Source organism: Rhinocladiella mackenziei (assembly GCF_000835555.1).
Source record: "Rhinocladiella mackenziei CBS 650.93 unplaced genomic scaffold supercont1.9, whole genome shotgun sequence".
Classification (NCBI taxonomy): domain Eukaryota; kingdom Fungi; phylum Ascomycota; class Eurotiomycetes; order Chaetothyriales; family Herpotrichiellaceae; genus Rhinocladiella; species Rhinocladiella mackenziei.
The window spans coordinates 249,460-277,009 of record NW_013550596.1 but is presented as its reverse complement, the minus strand read 5'-3'; the positions used below and the strand labels follow the sequence as shown (position 1 = coordinate 277,009).

At 49.7% G+C, this 27,550-nt stretch overlaps 12 protein-coding genes across 12 annotated transcripts; 6 read left to right on the top strand and 6 right to left on the bottom strand.

Annotated features, from left to right (window-relative positions):
- Nucleotides 1-658: 658 nt before the first annotated feature.
- Nucleotides 659-1,447, bottom strand: Z518_10310 (uncharacterized protein; the record flags this gene model as incomplete). The annotated part of the gene is made up of 3 exons (XM_013411855.1): nt 659-1,054; nt 1,104-1,348; nt 1,402-1,447. 3 exons carry the CDS (start codon nt 1,445-1,447, stop codon nt 659-661), a joined length of 687 nt encoding a protein of 228 aa, XP_013267309.1.
- A 584-nt stretch (nt 1,448-2,031) lies between these two features.
- Nucleotides 2,032-3,836, top strand: Z518_10309 (uncharacterized protein; the record flags this gene model as incomplete). Its single annotated transcript, XM_013411854.1, has 4 exons — nt 2,032-2,131; nt 2,186-2,794; nt 2,859-3,172; nt 3,222-3,836. 4 exons carry the CDS (start codon nt 2,032-2,034, stop codon nt 3,834-3,836), a joined length of 1,638 nt encoding a protein of 545 aa, XP_013267308.1.
- Nucleotides 3,837-3,971: 135 nt separating this feature from the next.
- Z518_10308 (uncharacterized protein) lies at nt 3,972-4,760 on the bottom strand (the record flags this gene model as incomplete). Its single annotated transcript, XM_013411853.1, has 1 exon — nt 3,972-4,760. The coding sequence occupies one exon, from the start codon at nt 4,758-4,760 to the stop codon at nt 3,972-3,974; it is 789 nt and encodes a 262-aa protein (XP_013267307.1).
- A 2,217-nt stretch (nt 4,761-6,977) lies between these two features.
- On the top strand, nt 6,978-9,149 carry Z518_10307 (uncharacterized protein; the record flags this gene model as incomplete). Its single annotated transcript, XM_013411852.1, has 1 exon — nt 6,978-9,149. The coding sequence occupies one exon, from the start codon at nt 6,978-6,980 to the stop codon at nt 9,147-9,149; it is 2,172 nt and encodes a 723-aa protein (XP_013267306.1).
- Nucleotides 9,150-9,410: 261 nt separating this feature from the next.
- Z518_10306 (uncharacterized protein) lies at nt 9,411-10,403 on the bottom strand (the record flags this gene model as incomplete). The annotated part of the gene is made up of 1 exon (XM_013411851.1): nt 9,411-10,403. One exon carries the CDS (start codon nt 10,401-10,403, stop codon nt 9,411-9,413), a length of 993 nt encoding a protein of 330 aa, XP_013267305.1.
- Nucleotides 10,404-11,688: 1,285 nt separating this feature from the next.
- Nucleotides 11,689-13,866, top strand: Z518_10305 (uncharacterized protein; the record flags this gene model as incomplete). Its single annotated transcript, XM_013411850.1, has 1 exon — nt 11,689-13,866. The coding sequence occupies one exon, from the start codon at nt 11,689-11,691 to the stop codon at nt 13,864-13,866; it is 2,178 nt and encodes a 725-aa protein (XP_013267304.1).
- A 312-nt stretch (nt 13,867-14,178) lies between these two features.
- Nucleotides 14,179-15,509, bottom strand: Z518_10304 (uncharacterized protein; the record flags this gene model as incomplete). Its single annotated transcript, XM_013411849.1, has 4 exons — nt 14,179-15,043; nt 15,152-15,321; nt 15,394-15,434; nt 15,485-15,509. 4 exons carry the CDS (start codon nt 15,507-15,509, stop codon nt 14,179-14,181), a joined length of 1,101 nt encoding a protein of 366 aa, XP_013267303.1.
- Nucleotides 15,510-16,442: 933 nt separating this feature from the next.
- Nucleotides 16,443-18,512, bottom strand: Z518_10303 (uncharacterized protein; the record flags this gene model as incomplete). The annotated part of the gene is made up of 3 exons (XM_013411848.1): nt 16,443-18,261; nt 18,311-18,403; nt 18,460-18,512. 3 exons carry the CDS (start codon nt 18,510-18,512, stop codon nt 16,443-16,445), a joined length of 1,965 nt encoding a protein of 654 aa, XP_013267302.1.
- Nucleotides 18,513-19,832: 1,320 nt separating this feature from the next.
- Z518_10302 (uncharacterized protein) lies at nt 19,833-20,924 on the top strand (the record flags this gene model as incomplete). Its single annotated transcript, XM_013411847.1, has 1 exon — nt 19,833-20,924. The coding sequence occupies one exon, from the start codon at nt 19,833-19,835 to the stop codon at nt 20,922-20,924; it is 1,092 nt and encodes a 363-aa protein (XP_013267301.1).
- A 2,053-nt stretch (nt 20,925-22,977) lies between these two features.
- Nucleotides 22,978-23,782, top strand: Z518_10301 (uncharacterized protein; the record flags this gene model as incomplete). The annotated part of the gene is made up of 2 exons (XM_013411846.1): nt 22,978-23,590; nt 23,640-23,782. The coding sequence occupies 2 exons, from the start codon at nt 22,978-22,980 to the stop codon at nt 23,780-23,782; spliced, it is 756 nt and encodes a 251-aa protein (XP_013267300.1).
- A 590-nt stretch (nt 23,783-24,372) lies between these two features.
- Z518_10300 (uncharacterized protein) lies at nt 24,373-24,741 on the bottom strand (the record flags this gene model as incomplete). The annotated part of the gene is made up of 2 exons (XM_013411845.1): nt 24,373-24,517; nt 24,602-24,741. The coding sequence occupies 2 exons, from the start codon at nt 24,739-24,741 to the stop codon at nt 24,373-24,375; spliced, it is 285 nt and encodes a 94-aa protein (XP_013267299.1).
- An 821-nt stretch (nt 24,742-25,562) lies between these two features.
- Z518_10299 (pyruvate kinase) lies at nt 25,563-27,460 on the top strand (the record flags this gene model as incomplete). Its single annotated transcript, XM_013411844.1, has 7 exons — nt 25,563-25,680; nt 25,742-25,786; nt 25,840-25,886; nt 25,935-26,015; nt 26,069-26,190; nt 26,249-27,082; nt 27,133-27,460. The coding sequence occupies 7 exons, from the start codon at nt 25,563-25,565 to the stop codon at nt 27,458-27,460; spliced, it is 1,575 nt and encodes a 524-aa protein (XP_013267298.1).
- Between the last annotated feature and the right edge of the window lie 90 nt (nt 27,461-27,550).

The following is a 27,550-nucleotide window of genomic DNA, read 5'->3' as shown; positions in this document are numbered from 1 at the left end:
GGGGGGGAGAGCGGGCCGGGCCGGGAGGGAAGGAGACCACAGCTGGGAGCTACGTCTCTACTGTCGAATGGCGCTGTCTCTGTGGGATCAGTGGCTGTAAATAAGACAAAGTCGAAAGGGTTTATCGTCGACAGTAGTGCTATCCGTCGTATGACAATCATCAATTTCAGACCAGGAATGGTTGCTGACGTCGCTGACGGTAGCAAGATTCATTCCGAAGGGTGGAATTCCTCTTTTTGGGCCGGGTCTACATGGAATTCAGCGGCAGCAGAACGGTTTCGAAGGTTGATGCCAATAGTTGGTGGGCCACACAGTATACTGTAACTTGTGACGACACGAGCCGTCGCGACCGCCGGCCTAAGTAGAAACAATGAAGCTAGTATTATGAGCCACTCCATGTCAGGCGGGCATGGCTATTGGGAAAGGTCAAATATCCAGCAATGGTTGACTTGTACAGAGCAAGCCAATGCACATTGGTTATCAGGGTCAAGGCTCACCAGGAGGCACAAAGCATATTGGAATGGCTTCCTTCATATGTCCTCTGCGTCGTACGGTGCGTGTCCCGCCACCATTATTGGCCCTATGCCCTGGTCCCGTTGTTGATGCCTGGCAAGGACACAAGTACCACATCACCGAGGCTGAAACAAGAATTGGCTGTTCACAATCTCGTCTTTGCCTTTGCTTCTTCAGGGGGGATTATCCTCACCGGTGTATAAGGCACTGCAAGATGATCAAAGACTTGATCCCAACGATCATTGCCAAACCAATCCTTGCGTTCTCCATCTGAGTTGACAGCGACAATCCACGGCGCTCCAAAAGCACCCGCACTCATGGTCAAATCGATCACCCTCTTCTTATTTTCTGGGGATCCTGCTTTCTTCATGATTTCTTGGATCTCTTCAGGGGGAAAAATCCCATCCAAAGCTTCGAGAACCCCTTCTGGTTTTGAGATATTGATACCTTTGCTCCAATATGCCGATCCCAGAGCAGGAAAGGTTTGCTCAAACTTTTCAGGCGGATAATGGTCTTTGATCCATGTTGCGACTCGAACAGCCTGATTCAATACTTAGCTCCGCTTATTGGCCTTGGGTGGAGAGACTCACGAAAAGTGACAAAATGGGAAATTCCTTTGGCCGAACAATTTTCAATCCCAACAATTTCCCCGTGATTTCCGAGTCCTGCGTTGCAAATGCTTCTTTGGCTTTAGGAGTTGGGGTAAATGGGTTGCCTACACTATCACGAGCGCCACCCAAAAAGAAAGGAATTATGTCAACCGACACGCCATACTTGTTGAGCAGAGGACGATAGCGAATAGTGTTGGTGAAGCCGAACCATGAATAAGGTGAGACTAAGACGGTACCGTGAGGATGACAGATTCCAAGGAAAAGTGGGTGCTCATACCACAATCAACGTATATGGTGAGCTTTCCACCCTCTGGCCGACCCATGGCTATAGATTGATCGAATATTGCAATGCTTTCTCCTGGGATGTTCTCGATATCAATGGTCCGATTGGTCTCAATATCAGAAACTGGTTTCCATGTCAGAAATCCCCGGATATGAACCGGTAACGTGCTTTACCACGGACCGAAGTATCGGAAAATCTCCTATTCTCGTCCAATATCCAAGCTCTTCCTGGCTTCAAACAATCGACAGGAATTACTTATCGAAAAGCTGAGGCCTGACAGAGAGATCTGTACAGACGTTGTCTTCAAAAGGACAAATCAAAATTCCTATATTAGCCGAGGTTAGAGCAATGGCTTTGACGACTAATCAGCAAACATCCCAGACTCCACATAGCACAGTTCATATCCGACTGTCTGATCACATTTCAAACAAGCCTATTGAGTCAGAGCATCGTGTTTGAGTAACCAGACAGCCGGTCAGGTGTGGTTGCCGCAGAAATGGCGACCTTACACTCCAGATGGTCGAATCCTTTATCCTCTAGGAATTGCCTTGAGACAAACCATACCGCACCCTCTCGACACTTATATTGGCTCGACAGGCACTCTACTATTGCTCTCAGACCAGCATGCCCTTCGAATCCACTTTTCCACCGATATCTGTCCCACCGATCGATCTTTGGGCGTTTTTGTTTGAAAGAACTGATCGTGATTATCCGGAAGACCATGGTGTGATCTGACCTCGTCCCCCTATTTCGTTCAGGATGCTAACAAGACTAACAGTCATTTTTGTGGACATAACAGCCCAAAAACAACATACATTCCGAGATGTTCGTCAAGCTGCGACATTATTCGGACAAGGCCTTCGACAAGAGTGGAAATGGCAAAAAGGAGATGTCATGGCGTTATTCACCCCCAATTCCGCCGAGATTGGGGCGGTCACATTCGGAACTCATTGGGCAGGAGGTGTCGTTTGTCCATTCAACAATCTTTACACCGTTGGCGAGTTGGCATCGCAGTTGAAATCCTCACAGGCGAAAGGGTTGGCCACTCATGTAACCTGCCTTGAAGTTGCTCGAGAAGCTGCCCTGCTTGTTGGATTGCCTCTGGATCGTATAATTCTTATCGGAGGACGAGACTCTAAAGGTCGATTCCAACATTTCTCGGACGTGCAGGGTGCTAGCACGGCCATTGAGAGAGCAACAATCGACCCCAAAGAGGATTTGGTTTTTCTGGTTTACTCTTCAGGGACCACGGGCTTGCCCAAAGGTGTCATGTTAACGCATCAAAACGTTATGGCAAACTTACTGCAGACTTCGGTTATGGATGCGAATTTGACAGACTGGAGGATTGATCGCACTATCGGCTTTCTCCCTATGTATCACATCTACGGTAGGCTTGACCTTATCGCCACGCAGAAGGATTATTGCTAAATATTACGATTTGGTTTTAACAGGACTTGCTCTCTTAGTTCTCGCCCCCGTCTACCGAGGAATCACGGTGCAAATAATGCAGAAATTTGAATTGGAGCAGTTCTGTCAAATCGTCCAAGAGAACAAAATCACCCTTGCATACGTGGTTCCGCCGGTTGCACTTCTTCTTGCAAAGCATTCTCTCGTCGACAAATATGATTTGAGCTCGCTACGGATCCTGCATTCCTCCGCTGCACCGTTGACAAATGATCTGGTGGAAATGGTTTACAATCGATTGAAGGTACCCATCAAGCAGGGGTATGGATTATCAGAAGCATCTCCAGGAGTTTCTACTCAGGTGAGCCTGTTTGAAATTTCTCTCCCATACGGATCTAATCGTCCATCAGAGTTGGAGTCACTGGAACAAATCCATCGGATCAGCCGGAAATCTACTCCCTTCCATCTCGATCAAGTTCATGAACAACAGGAAAGAAACCCAGATTGGTGAACAAGGAGAAATTTGGCTCAAGGGACCAAACATCTGCAAAGGATATTACAACAACCCCAAAGCAACGGCCGACTCAATCGATACTGAAGGCTGGTACCGGACCGGGGACATTGGCTACATCGACCAAGACCACAATATCTACATCACGGACCGAGTCAAGGAATTGATCAAATACAACGGGTTCCAAGTCGCGCCAGCCCAGCTAGAGGGTCTCCTTCTGGCTCATCCCGCGGTCAACGACGTCGCCGTGATCGGCGTCTACAACGAACAGAGAGCAACAGAGCTCCCCAGAGCATATATCGTTCCGACAAAGGGCTATATTGGTGACCACAAGCTCGAAGACGAAGTGAGCAATTGGCTGAACAAGAAGGTGGCACCGTACAAACGACTTCGCGGTGGAATTAGATTCGTGGATGAAATACCCAAGAGTACTGCGGGCAAGGTTCTACGGAGAGTTTTGGCTGAGGAGGCGAGAAGGGAAGAGGCTCAGCAGGCCGGAAGATCGAAGCTCTAGAATGGCCATACCACGAAATGCAGGAAAATAAACGTAGCAATAGAGTCAGCCCAGTTTGCATCATGTGCCTACAAATGTTCCACTTTCTGATAGCTATGTACAAATTAATTTCCATATGCAATCCTGACTACAGCCTCACAGCTTAGAGAACATACTCTCCTTCTGCGGCCTGGCATCCAACTCGTGGGTCCACGCACTCCTGGGCTGGCTATGCAAGAACCAATACGTCTGCGCCAGATCCGCCGGCTTCACGAGATGCGCGTCGATATCATCCAACTTCTCCCCCTCCCCTGTTCTCGCCCACTGCCGCCTCGACCACTCGCCAATCAACTTGCCATCCACGGGACTATCGACAATAATATGCGCCGCATGGATGCCTTTACTCTGATACTCCCTTGTGACAATCTGCGCGAGAGATCTTAATCCGAACTTGCCGGGCGAGAAACTACTTAGACCAGGATTCCCGCGCAACGAGCCCGTCGCGCCCGTGAAGAGAATCGTGCCTTTGCCGGCGGATAACATCTCGGGCAGCACGCATTTTGTGGACCAAAAGGCGCCGAACAGGTTGATTTTGGTGAAGCCTTCGAATTCCTCGGTGGTGGTATCGAGGATGGAGCGACCGTTGACGCGGCGTGCGCCAGCGTTGTACACCAGGACCGAAACGGGGCCTAGCTCGGTGCGAATCTGGCCGAAGCTGGAGAGCACAGATTGCTCTTCGCGTAGGTCGGTAATGTAGTAGTGAGCGGTGCCTTTGCCGTAGTCAGTGTCGATGCCACGGGCCATTTTTTGCAGTTTGTCTTTGGTGCGTGCGAGGAGGGCGACAACAAAGCCTTCGGCAGCGAAACGGCGGGCTACGGCTTCACCGATGCCAGGCCCGGCCCCGACGACGGCGATGACGGATTTCTTTTGCGGGTTGAGAGACATGATGAACGATTGCTGGTGTCTAGCGAGAATGGAAAATATCCCTTTGGCAGATTGTCTCTGCGGTCGCCAACTCTCTTATGTGACACAAGGATGATAAGGTCTGGACTTAAATCCCTTACTCAATACTGTCGCTGGAAATCACACAGGCCGATAAAGCAAGTACATTTGAGGTTCGATGGTGTTGCTTAATTTTTTTCGGTAGGTAATCTCGAACGATGGGGTTGCTTTAGACGCATCAGTAATCGTGAATCGTGATCAATGCATTGACCTCGGTATTCAGTCGGCGTTGAATCAGACTCCGTGTGCCGCCTAGACAAGCCTTTGGAGGAATGCAACCGATTCAAGTTGGACTGTGACATTGCTTTTGAATGAGGAGAAGATGCATACCACAGTGGGAGAGAGCTATATCGCTGGCTAAAAGGTAATGATTGAATTCTAATCCCTACTTTGTTGGATGTCCTAGTTATCGGTGTCAACTTACAACAAACGGCATGTGTCCTTCATGCGTATATGATTCTGAAGATTCTTCTCTCCCCTCGATACTGTGGTTCCAAAATAACCCTGAACATTGAATCTTAGTCTGGACCAATTTATAATGGCCCTTGTCAATGCTCGAGACCTCGTCGTCGTAGAGTACTAGAACTGCATATATTTTCCAACCAATCAGAGCAAGCCATTTGCGGAGTTACCAACAAATGTCCCCACTGGGTGCCCGCCGTAAATAACGGATGTGGCGGAAGGCGAAGTAACTAAGTTCTAAGTACTCCCTACGCAAGGAGGGATGTTACCAATGACTCAGTCTAATGCGACTGGATCATCTGTCAGAGGTTTTGTACGTATGTACCCCTATTCCCAGACTTGACCATTTCAAACTCTTGTTCCGATACCTTGTGTGCACTCTCGCGGGGACCTACTTCTACGATAGCCAGCCCGTCGACCATTTCTACCACTGTGACAACATCGGCAATGGCGATCCCACCCAGTCCAAGACCCTCTGGTGTCATTGCAGTGTCGACAGCCACGAATGTTGACGGTTTGAGTGGCAGAGTGGAAACAACAGACGGCAAATCGTCGTGGCTAACATCCGCGATGACTGCTACGCAACGTTTGTCCTGGCGGAATCGTGACGATTCCATCAACCATCAGAAACTTGAGTTCTGTCTTGTTCTCAAATTGCGATAGATGGTCTATTCTGGGTCGTCCGGTTGCACAAAGTCACTCTCGTTGATGACTGTTGGGGCCACGAACCTTCCGCTTTCCGAACGAGCCGCGATCTGCTCCTCTTGGACAGCAACAATGTCAACAACGAACCCAGCAAAGGCAAACGTGGCCAACTCTGTACAACACCTCTTCGGACTCAAAAGACCAGCGCTATTCCCACGTCGTGGGATGGCCCAAACCTTCCGGTTCAACCGCTCAAATGGGCTCGATCATCAAGTGGAACAGTTTTGTGATGACCTTGTCGAGCAAGGAATTGTCATTTACGACAGTACGGCACCCAGGATAACCAACTTGCTCGATTCAATTACAAGCTGAGTATCGCAGCTGCATTTAGCTCCAATAGCTGCTCTTTACCCAATGATCACAAGAACGGAATCGATTTCGCAATACATATGGGACGACGAAGTGCAAGAACAATCTGATGAGCAATCTCGTGTGGCCAAAAGCTCATTCAGCGAGGCGAGGAAGAGAAGTCCGGGAGACTTTGATTGCCTTTCGGGGAATCGCCTGTCGAGAGACTGTATGCGATGGACGGTCATTGCCGCGAATGATGCTGGTACTCCCACGACACCATAACGCACCGTGGACTGATTTGGGCGTGGAGGCGAGTGGGGTGCAAATACATCGATGTAAGTGCGGCGACCTTCCATAACCATTTCGATTTCACGTTGAATGCCTTCATAGAGTACCATTCTCTGTGTGGGTGGTTATCAGAATAGCGATGAGATAGGAGTCCCCCCAGATTTCAATGCCCCTTGACTTGTCCGGTATGCCTGTGAAAGGTATCGACATCGTTTCACCAAAGGCAATGCGATATCATTCCGATGACCGCCTGTGAGTGATGATTTCGTCCCGCATTCACATGCTCGGTTCACTTCTGCCTCCCCGCGGCACCTATATAAAGTGTGTCTATCCCACCATTCTGTCGCGTCTTCTCCCTACCTTCCCTCTCCCTCTCCATTCTGCCCTGCGCAATCCTCCATCGAGTGGTCTAAAATGGCCACACATCCCTTGATGTTGCAACAAGCCCCAAACCTCCCTCTCGATGGGCGCGACAGCTTCCTTGCCTGCTCTATGCCTCCAAACGCAGCGATTCCCCCTGAACCAAAGTCGGAGTCGCAAGACTCCAGCCTGAGCGGCAATATCAACATCGAGCGAAGTGTGACCGTGGAGGGAATCATCACGGAGCCACGAAACAGCCAGAATGATGCTGCAAATGTAAGCGACAGCGGACAAAACTACCAAGTGATAATCTCTGCTGCCTCACAATTTGCAAGAAACATGTTCTCTGCTCCTACGCTGCGGAATTCGAACGATAGCATTGCATTCGCGCAGACACGACCGCGAAATCGACAATGGATTGTCACTGCGCTGCTGCTTATCCTTGTGAATCTTGCATGCACCGTTGTCGACACGATGATGCCGGTCCAGATTCCGTCGATCGTCTTCGATTTCGATGTTCAAGGCTTCCACTGGCTTCTTGCCGCTCCAGCGATCGGTGCAGCAGCTTCAGTTTTGACAGCCGGCCAACTCTACGCCGTTTTCGCCTTCAATCAAATCTACCTCCTCTCCATGGTATTGTTCCTCACCGGCACCATCTCGCCTGGATTCGCGCCAAATATGGCTTTCCTGTTCTGCACGCGCATCATAACGGGTATTGGAATGGCAGGACAGCAATTCGGCACACTCACATATCTTGAGAACAACGGCACCTTCACAGACAAGGTGCGACGGGATTTCTTCGTCGGCGTCAGCACTACACTGGGTCTCATTCTTGGTCCCATCTACGGAGCCTCGTTTGCACACCGACACAGGGCTTGGATCTGGGGATATTACGCTGTTTTTGGAGTGCTCACTATCATGGTGGCAATCCTCGTTTATTTCCTCCCGAACAAACCAGACATAGTCGCTACCGCGCCCTGGACCTATAAAGAGACAATGGCATGGAGCACTCGGCTGGTTCGCGTCGACATTATCGGCTGTTTTCTCAGCTTTATTGGAATCCTCACCCTATTCATATCTCTCAATATTGCTGGAGTATTGATGTCTTGGTCCAATCCATATCTGTACATCCCAATCGGTCTAGGAGGGCTCATCCTTGTTCTGTTCCTGGCACAGCAGTTCGCCATGGTCTTGAATTCACCATCTACTCGACTCTTCCCTGGACAATGTCTACGACACTTCAAAACCGCGACATTATTCCTTCTGACCTTTCTCACCAGCGGAATATTCTATACAACCCTGCCCTACGCGACTCTATACCAGCTACTTACCCGTCCAAACCCATCACCTATCCTGACGGCACTCTACCTCCTCTTCAGCTTTACTGGACCACATCTGATTCCCACTGTGATTGTGCCAGTGTACATTGGCAGCGGTCTGATCACATCCTACCCGGTCTTTCTCAACTACAGCATCTGGAGCATGATCACGTCAGTCTTCATCCTGACAGGCATGACCCTTCTCTTCATAAACACGCCGTCCTTCTTCCCAGATTCCGGAGGCTTACCGACCGTCGCAAAACAATTTGCTCTAGTGTGTATCGGCTTCTGGTCCGCAGTGACCATGTCCCTGAGCCATGAGATCATGGATATCCTCCAACCTCCATCTGGCTCGAATCCGCGCCAAAAGCATCCCCATCACAACCGCTCATACATTCTCTTTGCGAAATACTTGGGCGTCGCCGTGGCCTTGACTGCTGCAGGCTCGATCTTCATCCACCTAGGTCCACCCGCGACCCTGGCCGCAATAAAAGAGATGCAAGCACAAGGCCAGGCTCCGGACATTTCCCCTACGAAAGAAAACGCACTTATCCTCCTTCTGGGCTACAGTTTCATCCGCCAAGAGACGTCTCCGGCATTACTCACAGCGATCGTCACTGCAATTGAAAACACATTTGCATGGAGTTTTATCATCCTCCTTTCCTTCGCAGCTCTCCTTTGCGTCGCGAGTGCAGGGCTCCTGTTCCACAAGGCATGGAAAAAGGAGTCGGACTTCAACATGCGTGATATCGGCGGAGTGCCCCAAGAGTGGCTTCCAAGAGGTGGTCGTTCTGGCAATACACACACTACTCTAGAGGAAGAAAGAGGACAGACTATGGAGCTAGAGGAGCGTGAGGATCAGATGGGCCGGACTACAGACCACTCGGTAGATGTAAGAGAGAGATAGGAGATGATAGTTCTCGAGAGTTGGAAAGGGCATCGAGAGTACGGTGCGGGCGAAAAGATTAGCGGACGAGCTGAGTTTAGCAATGCAGGAAAGATGAGTTCCTTGAACGAATGGAGCGAAGTGAGAAGCCAACACAACCTTTGTTTGCCGTTATCCGATGAGTAGTAGAGATTTTCTGATTCTTGTCATGGGTATCAATGATGATCGCATAACGCCTTGGTCCACCGTGCACTTCCATCCAGACACGCAGCCTTGTATCAATCAATCAACATCATCGTCATCCGGCGGTGATTCAGGAATCTCGTCGCTCTTTTCTAAATTCCCTTCGCCTTCGTCTTTTACTTCTTGTTTCAATTCTTCGCCAAAGAGCAACGTAAACAGTACCACCGCATAAATCTCGTCCGTCGACTTGTTTTTCAATGTGTACCGCAGTTCATGAGTCTTGCAGTCCACATATTTGATCACATTCAAGCTGAATCCAGGAAGCTTGAGGGAAAAGTCGTTGAAGTCCAGGTACGGGTTTCCAAAGTCTGATTGGTACACTCTGCCCGCCTCAAAGGTAAATGCTTCACGGTTCGAAGGAGTGAGGAAATGTTTCTTCCGCCCGGCGGAATCAGCGGGCATTTTTGACTCTTTCCGGGCTTCTTCCCCAGTACCTTCGGCGCCTTCTTCAACTACCGTCTCATGAAAAGAGGTGGCATTTGGTATCTTCCAAGCATTTCGATCCGGCAATTGGTCATCTTCAATGACCTTGTCTCCTATCCGGAAGATATTCCAACTGCTGAGTGCTGGGCCGAACAGATATGGTCTATCGGCATAGACGTCTCCTTCCAGCCCTGGATCTACCCACCATTTGACAAATTGGAACGCGTGATTGAATCCCGGTGGCAACCTGTCCCTTATGGGTCGATCAAAGTCATTGCCGAATATTAAATCAGCTCCCGAGATGTTCACCTTGGGTACAAAGGAGAAGGCTATTGAATATTGATCGTATCGGTGCAGGTCATGGTCGAAATAGGGCGAAGAGTGAGGAGAGTCGTCGGGATAGCCGGTGAAGCGGCGGATTCGAATGGCAAGGGAGAGGATGATATGGTCGTTTTCAAAGGTCAAGGTCTCTGGAGCATTGACGGGCACAAGCATGTGAGTTGACGGGTCATATGCCGGACCGGCGGTCACGCGCAACCGATATTGACGGTGTAGAGGTGCCTGATCGGCTTCGTCAGAAGAGGATGTTGACGGAGGCGTATCAACCATTGAGACCGGTACCGAAGAAAGGAAATAAAAGAGAAAATGAGGGCAGAAGTGTGAGTAGAGACGCAGAAATGTTATTTTTGTGCGGTGATTTGGGGCATGAAAAAGACGAGAAATACTGAGGCGCATGTGACGTCAAAGCCTTGAGTGGAACAAAGCCGCGGCCACGATGAGACTTGCCAGTGGCAATTTTCGCGTCCGCTGCAGCCATTTCTTTCCATTTTCTAACCTTCCTTTTAATCGATTCATTTTTCCTTCTGCCTTTAAGAGAGTCGTGCTCCCTCTGAAACTGGTGGCATTGACTTGGAGGAGGAATAGGCCAATATAGACATACTAGTTGAGTATATGTGCAGACACAAGCAAGAAATGAGCATGACTAACAGGCACACAGTATATGGGAGTGGGATTCTATATCTAGTGAGTGGACTGCACGAAAAATTGCGCAGGCAGAAGAGAAGGACTGGTGATGAGGAATTCATGTTTGCTGGAAGTGATCACACGGAAGACCCCAACCGTCAGTCATGGCTCCCTTTGCCGTAGTTGTTCTCCTTCCTCCCACCTCTTCAAAATGGGCGGCAATCAGCCAAAAGCCTTCCTCATGATCCGATGCTCTTATTAGTTCCCGTGATATTTTTCCTTGTCGTCCCATTTTCCCGGCAAATCACCTGCCCAAAAAAATCCAAAGGCGTGAGTGTCGGGTCGAAGTTCGCTTTTTCTGGCCCGGTCCTGGAATGGGAATCATATGCAAGGCCCTAGCATGATACATCTCCATCAGAGTACAGAGAGTCAAGCAATCTGCGTGGCAAGGAAGCGGTCCATTATTGCTGGAGCAGGCCGTGGTTGAATCTCGAAGGCATTTCACGCCGGTAGCAGTGCATTGAGGGACTCGGTCATGCCGAGGCGATTCTTTCATAATCGCTTGTTGTCTCTCGAGAGCTCAGACACCTTCTAAGAGGCTCTTTCCTTACAGCCAATATAGGCCAATGATCGAAAAAAGATGTAGTAGAAGATGAAACAGGGTGTCTTTTGGTGCTGTTGGATCGTGACGCGTGGGGAGCTTGGCGCGTCAGCCGGCCGTTAAACTGCTTTGGGGAAACTGTTTTGCTGCTGCCGTCATTTTTGTTTATATGCGGCCACTTTCCTGACCTCTGCCCATTCTCCATCGACTTTGCATTGCTGAACGAAAATTCTTCGTTGTTGTATGCCATCTCCCTTTTTCATTTCATCTAGCATCAGTGTTGCATAGGTTGTTGCATTAGCATTCTAGGATCCTCTCGCCAACCAAACCATGGCGAGCGTTGATCCGGGTGATCCCATCGTAGTTCGACGATCCAAGCGACCATGTTCTACCATCTCTCCAGCCAAGTCAGCAGAACCTACTTCGTTTCAGGCATCAACTCCATCCAAGAAGAGACCACAGAAGAGAGCTCGATTCTCCGATAGCACCCTGGTAAATGGGACGACCGGTTTAACTCCTCACGTCGGCAAGGCTTCCTTGAAAACTCCAGACCCAAGACGAGCATCCACTCCGGCTCCGACCAGATTCAAAGATCATGATGAGATCCAGTTTACTCCTTTTCGTGAATGTCTCGAACCGAGAACCATCCGAAGAATGAGACGTCATGGCTTGAGTGAAGAGATGAATCGGTTCGAGGCAGAAAAGAAAGCGGAGGCAAACGCCATCATCGAATTGAAACGACAGATCAAGTCGTTGGAAGCAGAGATTGAGCGTCTCAAGGACCAGCTCGATTCCACCGTTTGGGACAGCTTACGTATCAAACAGCTAGAAGCTGAATTGGAAGAATTGAGACAGCGTCTCCCTTCTGACAATGAGGAAACGGTACCAAGTGAAGGAGACGATGCGTTTCAGATATATGAAGATGACGGAGTTGCAAACGACTACCCACTCGCGGATGGCCACGATGCTGTGGCAATGGGACTGGAGTTGGAATCCGCCCGACAAGCCAAACATGCACTGTTCCGCTCGAGTCAGAACTCATCCAACAGTATCATCAACTTTGGGGACTCACCTGTCCGTCCGGCTGCAATGGCAAAGAGCGTTCCATCAACTCCTGATACCTTCCATCATGATCTGTCTAAACAATTCAAGGCCGCCACCAATCGGGCGGAGAACGCTGAGGTTGCTCTTCAAGCTCTTGCCATGGAAATTTGTGGTTTAGGATTTCCCGGCAATGATGATGACGCTCTGGAATGTATCTCAAACATCAAGAATCATTTCCGCGAGATGCGTCTGGAACTTGAGCGAGTGATGCCAGGAGAGACCGCTGGTTCTTTTGATCATACCAAACTGATGCCTGAAATGATTGCCAAGCTCAAAATGATATCTGAACGTGTCCGCGCCCGGGAGGCGGAATTGAAGTCGATGAGAGATCAACAACGCTGCCTCAAAGGAAATTTCGAACATGCGATTGTGGCAGCTGAGAAAGCCAATTCCAGGATCAAAGAACTGGAGGATACAGTTGATAAGAATGCTGAAGAAATGCTGGAACAGCGAATGCGAGCACAAGCTTTGGAGCGAGAATTGCGGGAACGTGAATCAAACCATCAGTCCCTCATCACTGCCATTGAGAAATATCGGGAGGAAGTCAAGCGACTAGAACAGTTGGTGCAACTAATCGAATCAGAGCAAGCATCACGAATTCAGGATGTTCGAACTGCCACAATATCAGAGTTCCGTCAACAGATTTCTGACATGGATGCAAAGATTGCCGCGGAAACCCGAGGCCGACGAGCTGCGGAGGAATCTGCCGTTGAGAGATTGCGGAAGATCAATGACTTGGAATCAGCCTTGTCTTCGGCTCGGCAACAATCGGAAGACGTCAAATCTCTCTTGAAGTCTCTCGAGAACCAACTTGCAGAATCCGCGCACAGCCATGAAGAAGAGGTTGGCGGCCTGAATTCGAGGATATCCGGACTCTCCACGGCTCTCGCCGCAACGAACGTCAAGATCGACAGCCTCGCCAAGGCCAATGCCAGACTGGAAGAGCGTTACCGAAATGAAGTCGAGCAAGGAGCTGAAACTCTGGAGCGAATTCAGAACGAAAACATTCGAAGTGCGGCGAAAGTCAACGAGATGAGAAAGAGTTACATTCGTGGTGCAAAAGTCAGATTGGCCAATTGGGAGTTAGAAAGTGACGAACTCACCTCCGACGACATTACGCCAATGACACCGGTCAGCATTGTTCGCTTCTCGGACGTCGAAGGAACGGACATTCACGTCGAAGGCGGCGTTGAGATGTCGCGGGGCAAGAGTCGTCGACGTGGATTCATTCCAGGTTTGGGCATCATGAAACGTGGTGGTCGTCGATACGACAGTGGAATTGGCATGGATTCATTGAGCGAGGCAGATGAAGATGAGACCTCTCCCGACCTCATGTCTCCGGACTTGAGCTCGGAAGCAGATATGGGCCACGACATGGATCCTAGTGTCGACAACACGGTTTGAAGCGCTCTGCATTTCCCGGCGTTGAATTGTCAAGAAGTGTTGGACATACACCACCGTTTCTTTTGTCCAGTGATGACAGACAAGATTGAACTGCGTGGGCAATGGTGTGCGAGTGTGATATCCTGATCTAGCTCGGGGAATAAACTGTTATCCGATTCACTCAAGCTCTTGAATAGAACTGAATCAACCAACGAGCCTGTACATGACCTTTCCTTTGTTCCCCAGGGTATTCACACTTCTACCTTCTTCGTTGCAACCTTGCGGTCCTTGGACATTTACACTCTTTTTGTCCCCAAAAGTTGTCGTTCAAGACTACAGCCTCTTCAAGATATCATTCAACACTTCCTCAGTGCTCGCTGACCCCCCGAGGTCAGGGCTGACAAACCGGCCCTCCTCCAGCCCCTGGTCAACTGCATTGTAGATAACATTCGCCGCATCAGGCAGATCCAAAAACTCCAACATAACACCCACACTGCGAATTGTTGCGATGGGGTTCGCGATACCTTTTCCCTCGATATCCGGCGCAGAGCCATGACACGGCTCGCCGATGACGATGCTCTCGCCTACATTTGCTGACGGTACAAGACCCAAACTGCCCACCAGTGCCGCGGCGCCGTCGCTGAGCAGATCACCGTACAAGTTCGGCGCGACAATCACGTCGTAATACTGTGGCTGCAGGAACAGCTTGTACACCATGCTGTCTACGATTTGTTCCTCGACTGCCAGCGACGAGAACTGGGGCTGTCCAAGCGCTTGGCGTGCCGTGGATCGAAAGAGACCATCTGTCTGCGACAGCACATTCGACTTGTGCGTGATAGTCACCATGCCCGTTTTCGAGGGGGCCCGAGCTGCCGATGACGCCTGGCGCATCTTATGTCTGCGCAGCGCGATGTCACCTGCGATATTGGCGATGCGCCAGCTCGCTTTGGAGGAGATGCGCTTGATAGCTTCGGCGATTTGTCCTTCGCCAGATGGGTCCGGATAGGTTTTTTCTTCCTTGACGTAGAGATCTTCGGTGTTTTCCCGAACGATGACTAGGTCGATTGGGTAGGAGGTAGGAGATTTAAAAGCTGGTGAAGCCGTGGTTTTGCATGGGCGCACGTTGGCATATAGGGAGAGTTTCTTGCGCAGAGCGACGATCGGAGAGGTGTAGCCTGCGACTTTTGTCGTGGGAGAGCTGCGGTGCGAAGAAAGCGAGGGTTAGTTTGTGACTCTGAGATGGGTATGACGACAATCGGCATGTGTAGGTATGGGACCTTAGGCACTCTGGACAGATGATATGTACCTCACAGCTCCAAAAAGGGCACCATCACATTCTTTCTGCAGTATTTCAACGGTTTTGTCTGGTAGGGCTGTCCCCTTCCGTGTAAAGCAGTCGTAACCTGCGTCAAGGTCGACGAAAGAAAATTTTAGGCCGAGAGAAGAAGGTAGGGATTCAAGGATGCGTTTGCCAGCCTAGTTGTAAAAAGGGGTCAACGGTTTGGGCCGTATTCGTGGGACAATATGTCAGGGTTTTTTTTTATGTACCGGAATTACTTCACGTCCAATGCCGTCACCGGGGATGAGGCCTGCAAGACCTTAGTCGTGTTTTGGGGAGAAAGATGAAGGGGTTAGTAACCTATCCGTAGCATTCGACTGGCCATGACTATCGCACACAGAACCCAAATGCAAGAATCTCGCACGCGACGAATATTGCAAAAAGGTTGGAGAAAATATTTCGACATGAGGCTGACGAGGCTGAGCTCCACTTCCGCGATCGGAGCACCTTCATGTTTTTGCATTATTTGCAAATCACCTCACGACGACTTCCCCTGTTCAATTGCCTCGTCCAGTTCTGCCGACTTTCGTCCCCTCAGGAACACAGTTAATCCCTAGCGAGACCGCCAAGCAGCATTTGGAATGGTAGAGCAGTCGAATTATCCTTGCTATTGCGAAGCTTGATGGTCCTCTCTGATTAATTGTCACTTCGTCGGCAACAGATCCGGCATGAACATTGATGTCTGGTGATTTTCTCCCTTGGCCAAGCGATAGAATAGCGGCCGTCTTCATTGTTCATAGACGGTGTGGACTGCATCATCTTCTCCTTCTGAACGTCGAAAGTGCTGAATATGGAGATAAAGCCGAGGAATACCATCGTCCAAATAGCTGCAGAAGGTGAAAATACTTCGGCATTAGCGTAAGAAAAATGACTTCAAATAACTCGTGTGCTGGCCACATTGCTCCAGGATTCGAGAGGAGTACAGTGCATCCTTGGTGACTTCAAGCAACTCAGATCGATGCATCCGATGGAAAAGACGGTAATTATTTTTTTGTGCAATTGGTAAAGTTCCATGATACTCGAACAAGCACTTGCTATGGGAAGGGATCAAAGTCTTACGCTACGATGGGACTAAAAGCGCTGCCAGTCGAATGTTTATACAGGAAGTATTTGGGAAGGCCATCCCGGCGTGCGTCTGCTGGTTACGGCCGGAACAGGTGATACGTGATATTAAGAGCTCAAGCTGTGAGAGCGACTGACGGTGATTATAGGTGGTACGGGTCTGCACACAAGACAGTGAAATCAAAGCACCGGTTGATCAAACCTCTTTTCCCTCCAAGAACAACGCCATGCTTTCCAACTGTGCATTGAAGGATCTGATCCGATCCAAGATTCCGCCTTGATCAGAAACATTGCTAACATCGCCCACAACGCTTCGAAGTAGGTATTCTATTCCTTCGTGGTCATCTTGATCATCTCGCTCCATTTCAATTTCGACCCTTCTCGCCGCCTCGCTGAGATTCCACTTCTCTCGCGCGTCCTCCTCAGATTCCCAATGTCGTCTGCGAACAGCGTCGCATTTGAGTGCAATTCGCTCCCTCTCTTTTCTTAGTTCGATCCATTCTGTTTGCAGAGCCGATTTTTCTCTCTTACTCTTGCGAACTTGACCCTCAAGATTAATTCGGTTCTCCACAGCCTCGGACATTTCGAAGAAATCATCATCTATATCCCGTGCAAAGGCCTCGAGAGCGTCTCGCTTGATCTTGAGAGTCTGACGTTCCGAAGGCTGGCCATTGTGAGACAAGCGTTCGATCATGGTCTCGATTGTTTCTCGACAAATTTGCGCTAGAACATCAACCGCATTTGGTTGAGAGCGATCGTAATGCAGATTGCTAGCCCCATCTGGCCTGTCGTGACCCTTGTCCTCTGAATCTTCGGTGATAGTCGGTAGTGTCGGAATGTTTGTGAGTCGATGGGTGAGTATGGGAAACGTCGGCTTCGATTCGCGGTGCTTAGGAGCCCGAGTCTTCCCATCAGACGCTGTCCGATGTCGAGATCTTTGACTGGCTTTCAGGGCATTGGCGGGCGTTTGAGGTTCAGGAGAGCTCTCCTGGATGTATGTTTCATCCTCATCCTCTGCTTCCCTAGGGGATCGCTGCCCATCGGATTCGGCATCGTCTGTCTCGTTATGCGTGGACCCAGCCCGGCTTGACCGGCCGATTCTACCTGCTGAAGGTACAACTGATAAGGATGACGGATCTTCTGATGGAGCACGAGACCCCCGATCCTGAATAGAGCTTTCTCTCAACGAAGTGTTAATCTCAGTCCGTCCAGACGACTTCCTCTTCTTAGGACCTAAGTTTACGGATTTCCGTTTCTTTCGTCTTTTCTGTTTGGAAGGACCGGGTTCGTCGAGTTCCAGCAGAGACGGCTGGATCTCCGCTGTCTTGACTCTTTCAATTTTTGAGCTTTCATTTTGTCCTGCTTCTTCTTCTGCCTCAGTCTGATCGTTGCCGCCTTCATCCCAACCTACAGGCGTGCTTAGCACTGATTTGGTGGATGATCTCGCGGTTCTGCGAGTGGCCTTCAAATCGTCCAACTTGGTAATTTGCTCTTCCGTTTGGGGATTGACATTGTCTGGTATAGTATTCTCTTCATCAAAACCCTCTGATGAGAAAAACAGTGGCGACGTCTGTCGTTCTGGTGGAATTGATTTTCCAGTCCTGGATATTCGATCACTCTCTCGAGCATCTTCATCTTCTGCGATCGTGAATACATTGCTGCTCTTCCTCTTCCGTGATGCGCGGCTTGATGCTACTGCATTGGGTATCTCTCCCAGGGACAGATTTTGCGACGCCGTTATAGATTCTGACAATCGTCTTCTTTTAGTAGATCGACCGCCTGCTTCCGATTCTGCCACCTCTGACTGGGCCGGTTCTTCGGGATTTTCTCCCAACTTGGTTGAACTCTCTCTTGTTGACCTGGGGGACGAAGGCTCCTGGCTTCGTCTGCCTGGTGTTTTTGAAGACTGGCGAGAACTGGGTTTTCGGGACTGTGGTGTACTAGTAGATGAGCGTAACGAGCGAGCTGAACTTGGAAAAGAGAGTCCAAAGTCGACATTTCCAATCATTCGAGACCTAAGACAGATGAGCGTGGACCAATCTTGTGTCCAGAGAAGATGCATACCGGGCACCCCTTTGTCGCATTTGCTGACGCTCTTCTCTACTCTCGCCAACACCGAAATTTAGACCAAAATCGGCATTGGCGACAATTCGTGACCTAGTAGTATCGTCAACGAACGTCCAAATTTTACTCCTGTCAGGATGTAAACAGACCCTGCTCCGCGTTGGCGCATGAGCGCCCGATCTTGTCGGGTTGAAGAGGCCATGCTTATATGACGAACTCATTGACGCTTAGCGGCTTCTGATGCGGTTCAAGGAGAAATGTACTCCGTATAGTGTCTTGTCGCTTTGCGAGCACCCGTTGTAAATCGCGCTCCGTGGACGCGTCGATGCGCGAAACTGCGGACAACCAACCCCTGCTCCCAAGTCGCCCAAATGGAATCTTTTCCGATTGGGCTTAGCAGTGGACACCGTAACCGTGCCGCCTTTAAACCCTCACGCCCTCCCTTTTGGAGCTCTCTACTACCGATCATGGATACCCTGGGCAGCCATATTGCGTTCAGAATGGAAGAAAGCATGTTTTCATTTCTTAGTTTACACTCCATATTTTCCTTGTATCCTCCAGTCCATCCAGCCGTTTAGCCATATCTTTGGATCGCCTCTTTCACCCTTTCAATCCCATCCCCAATGTCAAGTGAACTCAATGCTCGGATGACTTACGTTTGGCCCCTTGCGTGCAGGTGCATCCTCACCCTTGCGAATACGCTTTTCTTCATACACTCTCTGCGAACTGGATTTCGACTAGTCGGGCAGAAGAGGGTACGTATCTATCACCAAATTAGGGTGATTCTCCCGGATTAGCCTGCGCTGAGTCGGTTCCCATGCGAGTTCTGTTGCGCAGCTGGAAGAGAGCATTGCGTATGACCTGTGAAAGCGTACCATACAGCATTATCCGCGTGAACAGCAGCAATTGTAGACGCGGGCGGCCAAGTTCTTGCGGACTTCATCGGACGTTCTTCTCTCGTTGACTTTATTCTGTGTATGGACTGCTTGGGGCAATAGATGACGCTATTGGCGAGAATGTGACAGATCGAGATCTGAATTCAACTGACGGCATTAAGGTAGCGTGGAACTCGATATACGAGCATACCCCGGAACAACAGATTTACTAGTAAGTCAAATGCAATGTAGACATTGAAACCCAGTCTATGAGGTCCTCAAAATCCTTGTCAATGAGTATTCCTTCGTGGCTACCACTGGTATTCGTGTGAGAATCTGTACCTTTCGGTCTTACAACGTATAGAGTCAATGTCATCAACATGATCTCGTCTCACTGCCCCCGTAACGCCACATATATAGAGGATGTCTCAACTCAACTGGCGCCGAAGGGGTTTAGCATAGGGCGGCATCACCTTCGTCCGAATCGGGAGTCTTGGCATTAAGCTGCTTCAAAGATTCAATCTCAAGATGCTCGTACCATTTCCTTAAAGTCCGGAACCTTCTGGGAACCAATGAACAGTCATGTCCTTGCAACTTCTGCTATGGTTGGGTCGTGTAGTTAATACTGCTTGACAAACTTGGGTGAGATGGGCTGGTTCTGGGGAGGGAGGAACAGTCAAAATGATCCCGCAAAGTCCCTCGACGATGACTTAAAGCAATTTTTGAAGGACCAGCAACCCAGGCCATATGTCCCAGCGGAACTCCCGAAGCCTTCAGAGCAACAGTCGCTGAAAACCCCGGAACAGGCGATTCCAGATACGAACAAATCCTTCGAAGATAGAGACCTACCGAAAGAGTCGCTCTTTCAAGATGGGCGATACAAGCATATTTGGAAGACATATGTCCCTCAGGACGAGATTATGACGGCCACGACAACTCCGGTTGAGAGAGTGCTGTCGGCGAAGAAAGATCGAAGACAGACAATTCATAAGGCGGCATTGGAGAACTGCGCATTCGAAGAGGAGCTGCAACAGGCTTGTTTCAAGTCAGGCGATTGGGCCCAAAAGATCAGGGGAAGAATGACCATGTGCCATGAGGAGACCAAAGCTTTCAATCGGTGCTATACTCTTCAAGCCAAGTTTCTCCAGGCTCTCGGATATATGACCAGCGCAACGAGTTCCAACGAAGACGAAGAGAAAATTCAGATGCATGCCGACAAATTGTACCACCGAATGATGGACTACGAAGCTGCAGTGGAGGAGGCGAAGCGGAACAATCAACCCATTCCTCCGCTTTCTTCTCTATTCAATCCCAAGAGGCCCGCCCCGACCCTCGAGCAGATGGCACTACCAAAAGCGATGGAAGAAAAGATGAAGAAGCCTCTTCATGAGTATCCTCCCCATGAGCGCGAGTTAGTCGCAAAGGCTGCACTTCAGGAGGCAAAATTGTCGGACCTTCATGCCGAGGATCTGTTCACGTACACCGTCACCATGAACGAGGACCGAAAGAATCGACAAGCCTGGCTGACAAAGACTTTTGGTGAAGCTATCGGTAAATTTTTGATCCCCGATCCTCCCAAGGATCCATCCGTCAAGCCGTACAGTATTAAGCAGCTTGAACGAGATATATGGCGAGAGGACGAACCCGAAACACAGTCGCAGAAGCCGAATCAAGGAACATCAGGACCAAAAAAAAAAAAAAAAACAGGGATAGAAAAGGAGTCTCGTGACCATTCCTGATGTGTTCATCTCAAGCTCCTGACCTAAGGCAGCGGTATTCACTGGCTCAGGAATACAGCCCAGTGCCGCTCTCAGGAAAAAAAAAAAAAAAAATTTCATGTCACCCGGAATCAAAGCTGATGGGTTTGGGGGGGCTTTGGATTGGCTCCAACCATTCAAGGCATTGAGCCAGAAATAAGGGCTCTGCATATGTCCCCTGCTGAGCATCATCAAACTTACGATTCCTGCTCATGACGGTCTGCGGGAGATATCTACTCTCGTCGCCCACGTGCCAACTGTCAAATTCAGCAGAGATGACAGCGAAGTCCATCACTCTATGGGAATTCAAAATAAAGTGTATCTCGAAAGACCGTGTAGGAGCACATTGAATCGGTCAGGACTGGCCCGAGAACAATATAAATGGCTGTGCCAGTGAAGCCTCATTGCATAGTCTGTGTCCACTATTTTCCCAGGATGCAAGGATTTGACACTGAGGTAGATTCCCAAGGAGGAAGGGGATTATAATCTAGTCATCTGTCCAGTAGTCAGGTAGACTTGCCAAGGATAGAATCAAATCTCAAGGCATCTGGGTAGGATGCTGTACCATAATGACTACCCACTTTCACAATCAGGCGAGCTACTACAGAAAACATCTGGGCTCATAGCAAGGTCCTGCGGAACGAGGCTGTCAACATTGTGTCACCCTTTACTCTCATACTTAATCTCAGAGAGGAAGGCGCCTTAACAAAGATCCTCCACTCTTCTAATCCCCTCTGCTGATTCGACATGGTCTCAAGCCACCTTCTTTGGCTGTCATAGCTTTGCTGCGGACATGTCCTCCATCTTGAAAGTTCATTCCCCAGTTGATGATAGTTCTGGCGGAGTGGCCGACGTGAGCAGAATGAATGGGACGGTTTGATAATATCAGACCAAGCCCGAGGCTCCTCACCTGCCAGATACGTGCAAGTTCTTCGCCAGACGCTTAGGCACGCGCATATAGCATCATGCTAGCCGGACTCACGAAGGGGCCAACGGCGGCGAGACTAGCTCACTGCTGGGTGGTGAAAGTGGAGAGCAGACGCAAAGACATTGGACCCCGACTCCGGTGCAGCAGCAAAAATGACAACATAGACGCTAACCACCCCTCCATCCTCCATCTGCATCCCGCAATCCACAAATCTACCCTTGCCACTGTATCGGCATCTTGTTCGAGTTTGGTGCGTCCATAATGTCGACTTCTTGTTCGTTTTATCAAATATCATGCCTTTCTTCCTTCTCTCCTTCGCATCGCCTCCTCGTAACCTTCAGGATTCATCCCTCTCGCCAGCCCAGCAGAACCACGCATTGAGTCATGGGCATCTTTAATCGCAATACGGGAGATGGCGCTCCAATTCAGGATGGACAGCCATGTCCTCTCCCCTCCGACGCCGTGGTCTCCATTGAGCAAAATACGTCTTTCCTCCAACTGCCTCCTGAAATACTTCATCAGATCCTTTGCTACCTTCCTTGCAAGTGCTTAGTCTCCCTCTCTCGAACCTGTCGACAATTGCGCGGGCTGGCTTCAAAAGATTTGCTATGGGCCGATCTTCTGCGACCCAACATACCGCCTCAAGACTTTCCCCCCGATCCCTACCCATCCTCCTCATATCGAGATCTCTATATAACACATCACCCATATTGGTTTCTCCCTCGGCACAAGATATGGATATCAGACGAGCCTCATACTGGCCGAGTTATGATTTGCAAATTTGATCCCAGGCGAGGCTGCATAGAGGGATACCGATTATTGGCGGAAAGGAGCCCTTCTTCCGGGATATTGTGGCCTTATAAGCCCACTGTGGTCATCCATTCCTTCGAACCAAGGGTACACCTGTGGCTTGATGATCCAATACTGAAGCTGCCTCATGATATTGTTCCATTTAATTCGAGGCAAGGATGGTGGGAGGCCGAAATCCAGATGAGTGTCGGACGACCTGGGCATAATACCCCCGCGTCATTCTTCCTGAGTCGTGATATCCCGGAGCACTTGCAGGACAAAAGCATGGAACTGTGGCCACCACGTACCATCCCTGGAATGCCTCGAGTTCGTGCTGCCAGTAGAGACAAGTTCAGGGGCTCAGGTCACAAACCACAGAAGTACGACGAAATCTCACAAACTACATTCAGGTTGAGGCATTGGTCTCAATTCAGTACAGGCATGGCGCATTTTGGGATTCGCATCGGCGAAGAAGTAAGTACGTGGAGTACGCTTGATCCTGTCCTGTATACGCCCACACCAGAGAAACCATATCAGGGCATCTACGTCGGGGATTATGCGGGACACGGCTGTGAATTTCTCCTAGTCATGCAGACAGACAAGGCCCCTAGTGTACCCTCCAGGTCGACTTCGGATTCATATTTTCGAGCCATGCTAGGACTCCGGGCCGAAGGCGATTCTAGTGAAGGTGAAGGGCCAACCTCTATCAGCTGCTCTCAGGCGATGGCACATGGGAACGAAGATCTATTTCGTGGTGCTATCGAGGCCGTGAAGTTGACGGGAGACCCCAACATCCCCCGTGGCGAACACACCTTCATCGCTGACGATATTGGCCCCAACGGTCTGATCAGGATTGCCGACGAACAGCCTTTCCGTGGCGCAAGAGTTGTCAGGAGTCGTGGCCACGTCGCCGGCCGCGGATTTCAAAATGGTAAGTAGGCCTGCTTCATCAACGGACTGATTTGCTGACACGACCAAAGACGAGTTTATTCCATCTCAGCTCATCATGATCAGTCATAATAGATTGGCTCAGTATTGGGTGCCATATGGACATATTTCTTTCTATGAGAGGATTGACATCGACAAGTTAATGGATGACATATTTCGGCCGAGCGGAAGTTGATTTATGCAAGATGTGGCCCTCTCGTATTTCCCCCCCCTGGAGGAGATGAAAGATTTTCTATGGACTCGTCGGATGATGACTTGGATAGTTGATTTATACCCTAGATACCAATGTACGGAGCAATCGAAGGCATGGCCCCAGTAGTGGTAGCGGATTACGATCGGGCAGGCCCTTGGGCTCCTCGGCCTGGAGTAGAAACTTATCTTGGGATGACGTTCGACTTGTACCAAGCAAAGAACCTGGTATTCCTACTGGTGTCAATTCCAGGTATATCGCCAGGATGGTCAAGTGGGGGGCTCAAAAATGGGACATGAATCACCTGCCACTTGTATTGGCACGCTTCCTAAACCCGGTTGATTTGCCTTCAATTTGATTCCAAACATCCCAATGGCGGTGTCCCGAATATGTATGATACAATCAATGGGGTTTGCAGAGTTGAGCGTGTGGAAAAAAAACTCCCCTCAAGTTGCCATAAACAACATATATCCTCCCCGCAGCTCCTTGAGCATTCTTCTTGACTCCTCATGATGCATCACAATTCGTTCAAGCGGTGGTGTACTGACTGCGCGTTGCCCCCATCAATGTTCTCTTCATCGCCTTCGTTCAAACCAACCGCTGCTGCCCATGATTGCCACTGATTGATCCATCACCCATTCTCCCACTCCGAGATATCGATCAACCCATGTCTGGATTTCTTTGGACTCGCCGATAGAAGAGGCTTTGACGCTGGTTGGTCTGGGGTTAGTCAGTCTGAGACGATACTAGCCACAGCACCCCAATCTTGCGATATCCAGGAGGGGAACGAATCGGGGGACCTACGTGAGACCTGTGCTTCTCTTGATTCCGGCAAGGAAAGCAGAGATGAGGACGGCGTCGAAGGCGTAGTGGGTGAGACGTCCAAGCTGCTCGTTCTTCAGCCCATTGACGCTAATTAAGCTTGCATATCCACTTACCACCATGGCGAAGGCAGTTGATCCCTTTTGCTTACTCTGAGTGATGGTCAGCAAGAAAAGGCATGAGGATGTAGTCTTGCCTGGGCACATGTGATGTCCGACGGTAGAAGTGACCAGATACGACGCCGAAGGCCAAATGGAAAAACGGACTTGGTCTGACGGTGCAGATACACTTTTGGTGCACCTGTCAGACATCAATATTGCAGGGTTGGATAAAGGAAATTGGTTGTCAGACGTCAAGTGTTTTGCACTGCGGTAGCATGTCGGCCTCCTGCGAAGCATAGGGACCTTCAGCGCCTATAATTTCTGAGGAAGCATTGGCGGTGAGGGGCAAGCTACCAGAGGAACCCACCAGCAGGTCTGTCCCGCCCTCCGGTTTCGATCCAATCCCCATTCATTTCCAGCTTGCCAGATCGACGTTGCTCATTCGTTCGGTGTTCAAAGTCGAGCCAGCTTGCAAGGTACTTTGTAGCATGTCGGGCAAAATAGCCTGATAAGCGTGACGTGAGAGCTTCCCGTTCAACTCGACCAAAAAGCTAGGCGGACTCAACCATTGCTTTTTTTAATGGTGATACCTTCCACGGCGGTTCATTCTTTGTTGAACGAGTCTTCCTTCTGTCAAAGCCTCCAGGAGTGAATAGTAGGTGTTGTTCTAATTGCATAGACTCCTGCCAATATGAAACAGCTGCTGACTGCATTGAGCTATTTGCAGGCGTCCACCGCTAGATTGGTTCCTCTCCGCAACTCCTCCGGACCGCTCATTCCGGCTCTGTTTTCCATATAGACAACAGGAGAAAAAGAAAGCAGAAGAGGAAGAAGAAGACAAAATGGGTGACGCTTTGGACCATCTTGCCAACCGCACCAAGCTAGAATGGCAGTGCAACCTCGACATCGACTATCAGCCAAAGAAGCACCACCGCAGAACCAGCATCATCTGCACCATTGGTATGCCGGGCAGCTTTCTACTTGTATACAGAGAAATGGACGCTAACGGACTCTGTTCCAGGCCCGAAGACCAATTCTGTTGAGAAGATTACCATATTGAGAAAGGGTACGTGGGCTTCGAAGGCTCAAGAGGCGGAACAGATACTTAATGCTTTGTAGCTGGCCTGAATGTGGTCCGAATGAACTTTTCTCACGGCTCATATGAGGTAATCATGGCACTCAAAGGTCTGCATCTCATCACTGACCTTGACCAGTACCACCAATCTGTCATTGACAATACCAGACAGTCCACCAAAGACTATCCTGGCCGTCCTGTTGCAATTGCCCTCGATACGGTTCGTGAACTACTTCACCCTCTACGGTAGTTAACTGAACACCTGTGGAACAGAAAGGACCCGAGATCCGAACGGGAAACACTCCAGGAGACAAAGATATTCCCATCAAGGCAGGGCTTGAATTGAACATTACCACCGATGATCGATACGCTACTGCGAGCGACGACAAGAACCTGTGAGAGAAAGACGTTGGCTGCATCTTTACAGTTACGGGTTAGCTAATGTAGTGATAGGTACGTTGACTACAAGAACATCACCAAGGTGATCGATGCTGGCAAACTGATCTACGTTGATGATGGCATTCAATCTTTCGAAGTCCTCAAAGTCGTTGATGACAAGACTCTCCGAGTACGAGTGCTTAATGATGGACAAATCTCTTCCAAGAAAGGTGTGAACCTGCCCGGAACAGATGTTGACCTTCCGGCCTTGTCAAAGAAAGACATTGCGGACTTGCAATTTGGTGTCAAGAATGGAGTCGACATGATTTTTGCTTCCTTCATCCGTCGAGGAGAGGATATCAAACATATTCGAAAAGTGCTTGGCGAGGAGGGCAAGGAGATCCAAATCATTGCAAAGATTGAGAACCAGCAGGGTATGAACAATTTTGACGAGATTCTCGCGGAGACCGACGGTGTCATGGTCGCACGGGGAGATCTCGGCATTGAAATCCCAGCTGCAAAGGTTTTCATTGCCCAAAAGATGATGATTGCCAAGTGTAACATGAAGGGCAAGCCTGTTATCTGTGCAACACAGATGTTGGAGTCGATGACTAACAACCCAAGACCAACGCGAGCTGAGGTCTCTGATGTTGCAAATGCCGTCCTCGACGGGGCCGACTGTGTCATGTTGTCTGGTGAGACCGCCAAAGGCAATTATCCCAGAGAGGCCGTGACCATGATGCATGAAACCTGCTTGTTGGCGGAGGTTGCGATTCCCTATGCCAATGTCTTTGACGAATTGAGAACAAGCTGCCCTCGACCCATTGAGACCGTGGAGTCCATTGCCATTTCTGCTGTGGGCGCCAGTATGGAATTGAATGCCGGCGCCATTCTTGTTCTGACCACAAGGTAAGCCCCCCTGAAATATGAGTAATTAGATTTGGTCTAATTCCCAACAGTGGTCACTCGGCCCGACTTCTCTCCAAGTATCGTCCAGTTTGTCCCATCATCATGGTGACACGAAATGCCACTGCCTCACGCTATGCTCATCTCTACCGTGGAGTTTACCCATTCCACTTCCCTGAGCCCAAGCCAGACTTCCGTGGAGTGGACTGGCAGAAAGATGTCGACAAGCGTTTGAAATGGGGGATCGCAAGTGCCATCAAATTGGGTGTTTTGACTCAAGGAGACAGTGTTGTCTGCGTGCAAGGATGGAGAGGTGGTATGGGCCACACCAATACCATTCGTGTTGTTCCGGCAGAGGAAGATTTGGGTCTTAAAGATTGACTCACGGTTGCTGACTTTTTCGACACGCCTACAAAATCGAAGAAGTTCTTTCCAATTTCGCCCACCTCTCCCAAATCTCCTACTCGAGCC